Consider the following 13464-nt stretch of genomic DNA (forward strand, 5'->3'; position numbering starts at 1 on the left):
TAAACAAAACATGCATTGTTCAGGGCCGTCTATTAGGGGGAGCACCTTGAGTGACGGCTCAGGGCCCCCCAATTTGTGGGCCCCCCATACATTTTTTTTTCAAAATAAATTGAATTTTTAAAAACTAAATATATATATATGGGAAATATTTGGTTTATTTATTATCACTAATTATTTCTATAACCATGCTAATAATCTTTTACTACGTCCAAAAGTCAGTTAAGTGATAATTGTAATATATTGCTTGACATTTATGATATTCAATATTCATATACTTATATTACTTTGACAATACTTTTTACCAATATATAAAAAACATATGTTGTCATGTAAAATAATTTTGGGGTTGGGGCCCCTATTTAAGTTTTTGCTCCGGGCCCCAAAAATGTTTGAGACGGCACTAGCATTGTTAAAGGGTAGAAAAATAAAATGTTTTTTAAAAAAGTGAATGTCCATTTTAATTAAAAAAAAAAAAACAAAACAAAACAAAATATCCCCAACGTTTAAACACGTTTACCAAAAAAAAAAAAAAAAAAAAGAAAATCACGTTCATAACAATTTTCAAATAGAGTCTAATCAACATCCGACCTTAGCTCAGTTGGCAGAGCGGAAGACTGTAGTAGTTGCAGATAATCTTTAGGTCGCTGGTTCGATTCCGGCAGGTCGGAATTTTTTTTTTTTTTCTTTCCCAAATTTTATTCTCTCTTCTCTTTCTTCTTTCTAATTCCCTCCTTAAACCCCAAAATTCCTGAATCATCTTCTCCAAAACCCCTTCAATGGCTTCCCACTACCTCTTCACCACCATAACCAAACACTCTCTTAAACCCTACTCTCTCTCCAAAACCCCCATTTTCTCTCTCCTCCGAACCTCCCTATTTTCCACCTCCTTTTTAATCACAAAAACCCCAAAAAAATTCAAGAAAAAACGCCAAAAACCCAGTCCCAGAAATACCCTTGTTCAACACCCTTCTTCCTTAATCACCCACTTCGAAAATCTCGTCAATCGCGATAATTTCTTCCGATTTCTCACCCGATCGAAGCAATTTCTCGCCAAACAACCCGAGCATATTCTCCGGTTAGATGACGCCGGAAAACTTTACCGGGAACTGGGTTTTCCCCGGGGAAGAAAGGTTAACAGGTTCGTCGATAATCACCCACTTATATTCGAAATTTACCGTCATGAAAATAACAAAATGTGGTTAGGTCTTACTGAGTTTATGGAGAATTTGCTGCAGGAGGAGGTTAAAATAATGGAGAGCATGGAATTGGAGAGGGTAAAAGTTGTTAAGAAGATTCTAATGATGTCGAAAGATAAGAAAATGGCGTTAAGTAAGATTTATCATTGTAGGTTGATATTTGGTGTTCCTGAGGATTTTAGGGATTGGGTGTTGAAATTTTCCGATGATTTCCGTGTCATAATTGGGGATGATGGGAGTCGAATGCTCGAGCTAGTGAGGTGGGATCCGGCATTGGCTGTGAGCGCGTTGGAGAGGGAGTTTATGATTGATGAGGAGAAGGTGAAGAATGCATTTAAGTTTCCTGTGAAACATGGGAAAGAATTGGACTTGGAGGATGATGATGTGAGGAGGTTGAATTTGTTGAATACTTTGCCTTTGGTTTCGCCGTATTCTGATGGGTGGAAGCATGAGCTTTCGAGTTTGGAGGCTGAGAAGTATAGGGTTGGGGTTATTCATGAGTTTTTGAGCTTGACTTTGGAGAAGAAGGCTTCAATTCATCATATAGTGGAGTTTAAGGAGGAGTTTAGTCTTACTAAGCATACTTATCAGATGCTTAAGAAGCAGCCTAGGACTTTTTATTTAGCTGGTACTGAGATGAATTGGGTTGTTTTCTTGAAGGATGGGTATGATGAGAATGGGAATTTGATTCAGAAAGATCCTCAGGTTGTTTTTAATGAGAGGTTATATAGGTTTGCTCAAATGCAGCATCCTGATGAATTGTGTCGCGACAGTATCAGTGAATGATGGTGACGAAATCATGCTTGATCAAGCAAGAAAGATGGGGTAATTTGATGCTTTTAGATGATTTTGGTTATAAATATTCTTTTTTCATGCATTTGTATGCTTCATTAGTCATTACCACTGTCTTAGAAACGTCTGATGAAAATTTAGTTACAAACAAATGAGCTTTGGCCTGTAGTTTTCTAACATAAAAATAGATTTGATGAGGTTAGTCTGAGTGTTGGTATCTCTGTATTGTTTCAACTTAATCCTCAAAGACGAGTTCTTGGAAGAAATTAGTTCTCATATCTTGAGGAATTGAAGGCTACTGTAAAACTTTGTTTGCGTGGTTCCATTATACTGTAAGAAGTTTTGCTCTTTGCAAGGAAACACGAATGCACAATGATCTAGTTTGATACTTTTATGGAAGTTATGACATTTTTATCAGTTGGCTCTTTTTTAATGTCAACTACCATGGTTGTTTTTCTAGCAAATGTTTGATGGAAATTAGTCTGGCTTTAGATGAGTAATCTGTGTTAGTCATCTTAATCTATGCAGGGGATATTTTAATGGTTCTCTCAGAGTCTCAGAGTCCTTGACCTTCCTATAGGACAGCAGATTATCATGTGTGACTATTGTTGTGCAGAAATTTGAGCTACCCTGTGCTAGTCATCATATCACTTTTCGAAGTGACTCACTGAGTAAAGCAGCTTGTACTTGAAGCCTAAGATGTGTTCCACAATTCCTTTCTGAAGCTCATGGTGCAGAAATTAGAAATGCATGGCAATGCATTTTTGATGAGGCGCACTAAGGTGTAAGTTCACCAGAATCCTACTGTGTGCAAGTCTACACCATCTTTTTATGAACTATATATTTGATTTTTAAGAACTGGCCTTACTTCAATTAGGTGCTTAACCCTTGTGCTTTCTGCTTAGGCTCTAGGACCCTGTCGCCCAAAAAACACTGGTTGATAAGTTGAGTGATGCAGGACCAATACAGTTAAACTTTTTGGCTTACCATTAAGGAGAGTTGTTGAAAGTTACAAATTAGCTTGAGTTGCTAAGGTGGCTTGGGCATTAGGGATATCCTTGAAACTTAGAAGTCTTATCTACTCTATTTCAAGTACTTTGCTCTTGTGTATAAGATGTAATGAGCAGTTATTTGTGCCTTCAAACAATTTGAATGTGTTCATTCCACCACATTCTTTCTGCATTTGTCCTTCACCATTCTTTAAAGTGCAGGAAAAGTTTGTTCAGTCATGAAGAGTAAAAGATTCATGAACTTAATATGATCAGGAAGTTTGTTAGCAGGGGATAGACTGCCCTGATTGTTTTTACAGCTTGTTTGGTTGAAACCATGAAATTGATTTACTCTTCTATTGAAGTTTATCCTGCTACAGCACTCAGAACCTTTTCAGCTTATATTTGCCTACTGAGCTACTGGAGTCTGAATATCTGTGACATGAACGAGCAACTAAGAGTCTAAGACAAACATGCTATTGAAATTTTCCTCATTAGCTTGAATTGATTATAGGCTCTTCTATTGCAGCTTCTGAAATAAGTGTATTGAGGTTTATCCTGCTACAGCCCTCATAATCCTTAAAGCTTTTATTTCCCTATAGTACTATTGGAGTCTGAATTTCTGTGACATGAATGACAACTTAGACAAACATGGTATTGTAAATCTCCCATGTACCCTTTTTTTTTACAGGTAACTAATTAGATATAACCAAGAGGAATTCCTTAAGTTGGTATAGCTACGTACATTGCATATTTGCATGATTATAGTTAACCATTACTTACAAAAACTTGGTACTAATCCTTCAGCCCTATGACAATTGGCATAATAAAAGCCATGTTAAAACTGATGAAAGTTCACTCAACAATAGTACATCAAACACAGATTCTACTCAAGCCCCCTTTATTTATTACAGTAATAGACACAGATTTATAGTCAGATTAGCCTAATTATGCTCTACTGCTGCCTCAAAAAAAAAAAAAAAAAAAAAAAAATTATGCTCTACTGTAGTAGATAATATTTGGGTTTTTTTAGCAGGCACACCAGATGGTGGTTTGGCTAGTTGAATTCGAACCCCGTCACAATTGATTTGATTGTTGGCCAAAATTGATAGGATTTGATTCCCCATGGCGCCATTGAAGAACATAGTTTATCTTGGCTCACAAAATATTTGGTTGTGGTTACCTCATCATCATGACTAGCCGCCATGGTGCTATTGTAAAACATGATTAGGCTTAGGCACAACGTCCTTAACAAATTATTTAGTTGTGATTGGCTCGTCATCATGACTAGCCGCCCCATGGTGCCATTGAAGAACATGGTTAGGCTTAGGCACAAAGTCTTTAACAAAATATTTGGTTGTGGTTGCCTCATCATCATGTCTAGTTGCCCCGATAAATTATTATGTGCAGGTTTTCATATTTCACATATAAGCTTGCTTTACATGCTGCCAAATAAGTCAGTGGTTAAATAGTTTTCCATGCAATGTGGTTTTCGTAGATTAAAACATTTCCCATTCATTAGACATGTTATACAGTGCAGTCATTCAGAAAAATGCCAGGGTCTATTATTAATTTATTTTGAAGAAATGAAGACAAACAATGATACAAAACCAACAGCAAGGAATATACTTGAACTCAAGTTTATACATTTTATTGCCTGCTTCCTTGCTGAAGAGTTGCAATGACGCATTGTATCATAAAACATTGGTCTGTAAGATCATCTTCAATTAACTGACTACAGTACTCGTCTTCAACCTCGACTGCTGGTTCGCTTGCCTTTTCGACTTGTTCCTGCTTCTCTGCCCAACACTCGTACTGCTCCTGCCAGTGCTAGATGACATCAAACCACTCTGACTACTCTTTTTCACGGACTTCCTACGAGCATTCCAACCATTGTTTCGAGATGAAGATTTGGCAATAATATCCATTGATACCTCTCGAGCCTTCTGCGGATTAATGGGTTGCTTGTTTAGGTATGCTAGCTTAGGGAGAAGTCCGCAAACAGCTCTCCTAAGCTGGTCACTGCTTAGGTTGCTGTGAATCGGGTTCCCCAAAATACTGAGTGCCACTAATGAATTGTAGTTGGCAACAAGCTGTCCTAGAGCCTTGGTTGTGGTAATTTTGTTGAAGCTAAGGTCCAGAACTGTAAGCTTCAGTAGCCTATGCAGCCCCTCGACCTCACTGATTTTATTGCCCGCTAAATACAATTCCTTGAGCAATATGCAACTTGAGAGTCCTGTGGTTTATATAATAGACAATGTGAATATATTTTCAAACTATGTGCAGATAATTACCATCCCAAAATTTGAAGCAAAAGATCAATATTACCATGACCAATACGGGAGATCCTATTGTAGCTCAGATCGAGTACCCTCAGTCGAGTTAACTCTCTTAGTCCTTCAATGGTAGTGATCCTGTTCCTGGATAAATCGAGGACATGAAGGCCCTTTGGAAGTGATCCTTGAGTAATTTGAGCTGCAAGATAAACCAGAAGTATTAATAAAAATGTTGTCAGAGGCTCAGGGTATTTTATCATTCATGCCTGAATTGTACTGCTGAAAATCAGAAATGCTTCTTATCTCAAACAAGATTTTGATTCAAGTTCATACCAATTGAGTTGTTTGATAGATTGATTGAACGAAGACTTGAGAAGTGCGATATGATGGGGATAACTTTCAACCCCATCCCTGATACATGGGCAACAGTTGAAGACGAATTCAGAGACTGAATCACACTGTTGGCATGCTGGAGTTCCTCTGATAAATTAATTTTGGTATGTCGGAAGGAATGAATTGGATATTTGGCCATTGACTCATCGGCCTTAGGAGAAGATGGGAAGACAATTTGCTCATCACCATTCTCTTCTTCAACGACCGGGGTTGTTGGCTGAAACTCGAGGTCTTTCACCCAGTCATCTACCCTCTTCAACGAAGATGATGACTCCCCTGAGAAAGCAATCCACTGATTCTGAGGCCATAGCCCTGAAAATCCACCCTTTAATCCATTTTCTTCTTCGTGGCTACTCTTGTAACTGCATAATTCAGAGAATGAGCCTGCTGAATCCACCTTGCAGAGCTGCTTTGCTCGATATGGTTCGAGTGTGTCTGATGAGTATCCACCTTGCTGATTGACAGTAGCAAGAAGGGACGGCATTCTTGTTTTAGAAGCAATTGCTGGTTTCTGCAAATTCCTGTGGCTCCAAAGGAAGAGCTTCCACCACATTCTCTTGCTCCTGGAGGGAAGGATCTGGCTCGACGAGTGCTTCTTCAGCATCACCTTATCAGCACTGCAGTGAGTACGTGCTGATGACTGACTGCAAGGAGATCTCATCAAAAGATCACCCCTTACTCTATTTGCAAGTTCCTGTAACTGCTCAAATGACTGTGTTTTAGAGAGTGGCAAAGGCAATTGATCAGCTATCCTCTTAAGCACTTCCCTCGAGTCAAGATTCGAGCAAGAACGTGTAAGCTTCGGTGAAGCCCATCGCTCTTCCCTTGCCATCCCAGGATCACTGACATGCCCACCTTGGCCTATCTCAATCTCCTCTTCATTAGTACCCTGCTCAGCACAAGGACTTCCAATCTGAAAACTCGGGTTACTCGAATCAATGTCGCGGCCTTCAAGGTTTGAATCAGAGTTCTCCCTACTCATTGGTGACTTTTCATCATGTTCATGCTCATCTTCACCTTCATATGCCACCTCCACAGCCTCCTCCCCCTCCTCAGGGTTCATCACCTTCACCTGACATCTCGAAATCTCAGTGACATCAAATGGCACCGGAACACTAAACGAAGTCGATTTCTGCTCACAAGGTTTCACTGGGTGCTCCACCTTCACTTGTAAGGTTATGTTCTCATTACCATTCTTACATTCTGATGAAGAAACAATTGCATCCTGCACAAAATACATCACTTTATCTTCAAAATTCAAATTCACAAACCCCAAAAAAACATTTCAATTACCAAATCAAATGAATTATTACCTTCACCTTCTTCTTCCTTCCAACTAACTTGGAAAAACAATTGAATAATGCCATTCTTTCTGGGTATCTAAATTCAGAAAAAAGATTTCCAAAAAAAATTGGGAAAAATAGAACTTTCAAAAACAAAAAAAAAAAAAAAAAAAAGTTTGTTGGATTGTACGGAGAATTTGACTTGGTTGTACCTCAATCAGTAAACCAAAAATTAAAGATTTACATCTCAACTGCTTTAAAAATTAAAGAAAACAAAAAAGATTAGTTAGGTTGGATATTAGCCATAATCAATGGGTAAGCGCCAAACCAATGATTTGCAAACAAATGAAAAGCAAATTTCATCAAAGATTTGCGCGCAGCACACCCTCCACTGAGGAGAGATCACTAATATCTTGGCCAGAGTGTTTTTATGCGCACCAGTCTTATCTTCTATAAGTTCCTCACTGTTTCAATAAACCAAATAACACATTTCAGACATCATATTCAATAAAAATTCACCCTATGTAACTCTACCAAGTTCCCGTGTCGGATACTCGAACACTCGTACTTAACGTACCCGTGTTCGGTATCCATCACTTCAAGCCGAGTCCGAGTAACATTGATTATATTTTGGACAAAGAAAACTAGAACAACAATATGTGAATGTAAAAAGCACTATAAAAAGCACCCGACAAGAAAATAAAGAAGGAATACAAAATTATGAGCTTTTTAGACAACTAAAGAAAACACTACACAATTAATATCTCCCACCATGAATACAGTTTTCCATCAAGATAGCTTAATTGTCGGAGAAAAAGACATCAACCAAAAAAATCACTAATCTAAACAAAATTCAAGATTATATGATGAACTGGTTTTTTTTTTTTATAATTTTTTTAATTTCTTATTTTTTTTTTTTTTTTTTGGTTATACCTGTGAAAGTGAAGAACTCGAGGAAAGAGCGGCGATGAAAGAGAGGAGAGAAAAAGAGAGAAGATTTTCGTTACGACTGAGGAAGGTATAGTATTAGAAGCAGTACTACGGAATGCCCAAGTGTAAATATAGTAGGAGAGAGAAAGTGGGCCCCAGAATGTGGGTATTTTGTGATGGGTAAATTGGGCCTGGTTGGGCTGGAATGATGTTGGTTGTGTTTAGAGGTGGTTATTGGACAGGGTAGCCCAATGATAACAGGGTCAGGGTCAAGTTTATAGGGCTTTTAATGGACAGGGCTATTAATGGACAGGGTCCTTATTGGGTAGGGTCAATATAGGGCCAACATGTTTTTCCAATTTAGTTGATAAAGAAAATACATAATGTAAAAATAATTATATAGATTAATTTGTATTCATATGTATTTAATAATGGCTTTGTCCAATATTTATTTTAATTGATATTTTGTAGGCCCGCCCATTATCGACCCGCGACCCGCATTGGCCCGACCCTATATTGACCCTATAAAATGTGACCCTCTTTGACCCTAACCCGCAACCGACCCGCACCGACCCTGACCCGACCCGCCCAATAACCAGGTCTAGTTGTGTTGTGTAGAAGTTCTAGAAAGTAGTATTAGAGAATGTATATTTAACACGACTCTTACGCGCATCATTTATTTTATTTTATTATTTTATGCTATGTCATGATTTTTGTAGTGTGGTCTATTAAATATGATTTTTTGTGAAAAAAATGTTTAGAAGGAAGAACATATGTGAGATGAGTATGCATGGCAAAAATTGGCAATTATTAGGTTGGAATTAGTTTATTGACATTTGTTCATTGTTATTTGACAAAAGGATGAATAAATACACATTAATTTTGGGTCTACTTTTTCTAATAACTACTCTGGTTCAATTCAGGTGAAATCAATGGCTATTTTGTTTTATTATAATTATTATCCAATTAGTCATATTATATGTTAATTGTAGGAGATGATTGTGTAGATAAAATTTGATAAAATTTATCATTTTTTATACTTTAACTAACGAAATTAGTTGACATCTACACATTATTTGAAATGCAAAAATCTGATGATGATATACAAAAATCTTACCCTCTATCACTTTTGATTAGCTAGTGATATACCTCTTTTTAACAAATTTTGTAATTAGTGTGCTAATGTTTCTTTTCCTTGGTTAAATTTATCTCTTTTTTTAAAAAAGATATTTAGATAAATTCATCAACTATTCATGTAGTTTCATGTAATTTGTTAATTAATAAATAATTTATTTTATATAATGTTTCATATATTTAAGAACTGATTTATCTCTGAAAAAAAAAATAACATTTTCATAATGACTTATACATAAGAAAAAAGTATAATTATTTCACTTACTGAAATACTAGATTTATAGGCTCAAGTTGATGTATAATTTAACCTCCTCTAAGCAATTCTTCTTTTTGTTCCTGCATATTTAAATCAACAAGTTAGAACCTTTATAATTTCAATTATAATAAGTTGAGCTCATAATATATTATTGAAAGCCTTGTACAAGAGATGTTTCTTGCAAACTTTAAATACACAATTTTCCTGGTGTACCAAACTCTTCGTAGAAATTTTGCATGCGAAATTGATACTTGAATAACATGAAATTTTCTCTCTAACAATTAGAATTTTGTTTTCCACTTTAAACATGATCTTAATTCTTAATAAAGCACCACATCTTATTCACATATTAATCTCATCAATTTTCTCTTGATGGGACAGTCTTAAAGGCCGGAACTTGGAGAAGAAATACTCATTTTCTTTTTTTATTTATGTATTCCTATTCGGCTATTCCCTAGTGTATATTTTGAGTTGTTATAACTTAGGTCATCTATATATTGTTTACCATAATTTCGAGTAAAATAAGTTCTGATAAGGGATATGTAATTCATTCAAATTTAACTAGAAACTTGAAATAGTTCTTATAAGGTATAAGCTAAGATAATTTTTGATAAGTAAACCCCTTATGCACCCATTTTCTTTTTTTTTTTTTAGTACTTTTAATTGATAAACCCTTAATTACTTTATATTTATTGTTCATGTATAATGGGTTTACTAATATACCATAATAACAAGAGCATAGAATAATATAGTACATTCTCTCCTAAACTCTAATCTCCATTGTTAATTTTGAAGTGGTGTAGTGAAAATCCCCAATTTTTATTTATTTTATTTATTTATTTTTTATTACCTCATTTTGAGAGGAACCATTTTTCATTTCCCAAAAGGAAGTATTTTCTTTCAATCTCCTTCGAAAGACATGAAAGATATGATTTTTTTTAACCTCTTTCGAAATACAGAGTACAAGGTGTTCTTGGGTAATTGGTATAGTCTCAAGTTATGCGGGGTTACGAATCTTACAATTGGTGTTGATGGTTCATATTCAGGTTACAAAGTTATCACAAGAATCCCAAAATTATGAAACGACAACGGAGCCATGTATGGAGTTGTATGAGACAACCAATCAAGAATGCAGAATTGTTATATCTATATATTTGAGTTCTTAGCTCAGTTCTTAATTGATTTTGTTAAATCTGTTTTCATTGTTGTAAACTATCAGTTGTACATGCTTGTTGTATGACTTAAATTAATGATAATTAGAGGCTTTTAGAACTTCTTTGAAAATAAATTTAAATAATAGAGTACATCAAATGACTACGGACAATATACCTACCTCTATCTTAAAGGATATTCATATTTATAATAATACCTCTGTTTCATATTACTTGCAACGATTACATATTTATCCTCTCTACTTTATATCAAATCGTTGCAATTAATATGAAACGGAGATAGTATAATTATAATTCATGTATCAACCATTGATCTGAATTTCTTCCTCAAACTTGCATATTGTATGACATGCATCAACCATGACATTTGTATAATTAAAAATCAAAGAATAGTTGACAATGGAAATGACATAAACCTTAAAGTTAGGTCTACCTACAATTTGATTAATTATATTTTAATCATAATTAAGTCATCCTAATTTTAATAATTATCCATTCCAAAATCAGGTGGTTCAACGTACAAATCGTTTTATCCACAAAACAGGAATAGGTGTTTTTTCCTTTCTCAATTCATTTGGGCTATTAGGGCCCATTAGCACATGATGTCTAGTCATAACTGACAAAATGAATTGTCAGGTGTCAATCTTGTCCACGTTAATCACAACTCACCCAAAAACAAAATTAGATCACTAAATACAACTATACTAGCTCCCCCCCCCCCCCCCCCCCCCCGCATCTTCCCTCCCTTTTCCACCTCCACCACCTTATCCGGCCAGCGACCTCCCAACCATTATTTCGGCCACCGGTCTATGTACTACTCTCAAACACACCGTATCTCTATATAGCAAAATTAGAGATATCGAGGTAGTGAATATAAGTGGGTACCTATCAGGGTAACGTGTAGTTGATAAATAAAATATATAAAAGTTGATGGGGTAATACGATTGAATGAAGTAGAAAAATGTTGCAATCATAAGTAACTAATTGTTGTGTACTTGTGTAACATTTAAGAATTGGACTCATTAGATGGTCTTGCACACAAATTATGTACACCAAACTAAGGCTAAGTATTTTGTTATTTTGTACATATATAGGTGTCTAAGAGTGAACACAAGAATCTTACAAAGAAGCTCAACAGATTGATGTTCTTGGGAATTCTGGTTTCCATCATAATCAGATTTGATTATTATAACATACACTTCTAGAAAATACTAATAATTGATTGATTCAACTATATTTTGGAAATATGATTGGTAGTCCTCATTTCTTTAAAAATAATAGCAACGGCAAACTTTGATGCCTTACTGAGTTCTACTTGTTATTGTTGCACATAAATACAATTTGCTATATATAAGAATGCAAATAAAAACAACCCTCATTTCTATAAAAGTAATAACAATGGCCAAATTTGATGCCTTAATGAGTCCTTGTATTGTTATTGTTGCACGTAAAGACAATTTTGTTGTGTGATATACAGAGTAAAACATAATTATGTGAACCCTTAACTCAATTGTATCAGTACTTCTTATAATATTATTAAATATTGTTGCTGAATCATATTATGTATGACTACACTGTTGCAACATTACTCTTAATCAGACCAACCCTCCTTGTGTCATATTGCCATAAATCATTTGGTTGGTTGCATTTGAACAAGGGTTCAAGGGTTGGTGAAGAAGGAAAGAAGAATTGAACAAAAAAAACATTACTCTTAATCAGAAAGCAAGTCTATATGTATTATTTACATACAATCATGGGGTGGGATGTACCGTGCACTGTATGTGGTGTGTCATTGGAGTAGTTTAACACTTTAACTTAATTATTGTTGATTCAAGTAACTTTTTTATTAGTATAATATCAATAATGTTAATTTACTTCCTTCAACAAAAAAAAAAAAGTGTTAATTTACGAGTATTAGATATGTTTGTAAAAGATGCATTTTTTTTTAAAAAAAAATATATTTATTTTTAATAGTCTATTAATAATTACTAAAACAAAACATTGCTGACATCATTAACTCTCAAACTATCCGACGTGTCATACTCACATAAAAAATTGTGTGATGTCATCAATTACTAATTTTTTTTATTTTTTATTTTTGACTTCAATGCATAAGTGTCTCTATATAATTCAATTAACCAAGTTTCTCTCTTAAATTATGGTTTCACAAACCTAATTTATTTGATCTTTGATCGTGGTTTTAATTTTTTTTTACTTTCTTTAAATTTAAATTATTTTTTATATCTAATTCTAATTTTCATATACAATATATTGTTTATTTATTTCTAATCTTTATGTACGATACATTAGTATGGATAAATTACAAAACATAAATTACAACAAAGATAAAAACCAAATGTGCATCGCACTGGGATAATCTAGTTTCTGTTCTAAAAAAGAGATTGATGAGATCTTGAAGAGTAATCAGTAATCATGCACCAATATTCTCTATTCCTCTATGGACTATACTAACGATAACAAGATACGGAGTATTGATTAATGACTAAACCAATTTCATAGATGTCGTTGCCAACAAAAAAAAAAAAAAAAAAAAAAAAAAAAAAAAAAAAATCATAGATGAAAAAAAAGAACAATATCTTAATAATTATTTTAAAACATAGAGAAATTAAACTGCCGTACGTGAAAGATGTACTAGTGACGGAAAATTGAAAGCCGTCACATGGGCATCCGTATACGTTCCTACCATAAATTTCCACGGTAAGGGAATCTTCTAATACAGATTCTTGGCATTTGATTTAGTTGGATTGGCACAATTGATAACGACACTCTCATATCAATTGAGGTACGAGTAGTAAAAATCAAATATGCTTATCACTAGTCATGTGGTCCGCCCAAGTAGGACAAAACTATTCTCACCTAATTGGTCCGACTCTTGTGTACTCTAATCGTTCTTTAAAAACGGTCTGGTCTCATTTTTAATTTTCATTTTACAAATAACAATATCGAGTGATTGTTAGAATCATGCTAACTAATAATAAGACGATAATCTTTATTTTAGGGATATGTTAAGACAAAAAAAGTT

The 13464-nt window shown here is 34.7% G+C and overlaps 2 protein-coding genes and 1 non-coding gene across 3 annotated transcripts; 2 read left to right on the forward strand and 1 right to left on the reverse strand.

The window, feature by feature from the left end:
• Positions 1-583: 583 nt before the first annotated feature.
• TRNAY-GUA (transfer RNA tyrosine (anticodon GUA)) lies at positions 584-668 on the forward strand. The gene is given in 2 exon segments: positions 584-620; positions 633-668. It is a non-coding gene; the product is annotated as a tRNA-Tyr (tRNA).
• Positions 634-2216, forward strand: LOC145614653 (protein WHAT'S THIS FACTOR 1 homolog, chloroplastic-like). Its single transcript, XM_081669721.1, has one exon. It carries the CDS (start codon positions 777-779, stop codon positions 1980-1982), a length of 1206 nt encoding a protein of 401 aa, XP_081525847.1. The 5' UTR covers positions 634-776; the 3' UTR covers positions 1983-2216.
• Positions 2217-4520: 2304 nt separating this feature from the next.
• Positions 4521-7965, reverse strand: LOC145614652 (uncharacterized). The gene is made up of 5 exons (XM_081669720.1): positions 7863-7965; positions 6960-7393; positions 5587-6871; positions 5306-5452; positions 4521-5213 (listed from the first exon to the last, which is right to left on the reverse strand). Exons 2-5 carry the CDS (start codon positions 7011-7013, stop codon positions 4705-4707), a joined length of 1995 nt encoding a protein of 664 aa, XP_081525846.1. The 5' UTR covers positions 7014-7393; positions 7863-7965; the 3' UTR covers positions 4521-4704.
• Positions 7966-13464: the final 5499 nt, after the last annotated feature.

The sequence above is a fragment of the Chenopodium album genome, chromosome 25 (assembly GCF_948465745.1).
Source record: "Chenopodium album chromosome 25, dcCheAlbu1.1, whole genome shotgun sequence".
NCBI lineage: Eukaryota > Viridiplantae > Streptophyta > Magnoliopsida > Caryophyllales > Amaranthaceae > Chenopodium > Chenopodium album.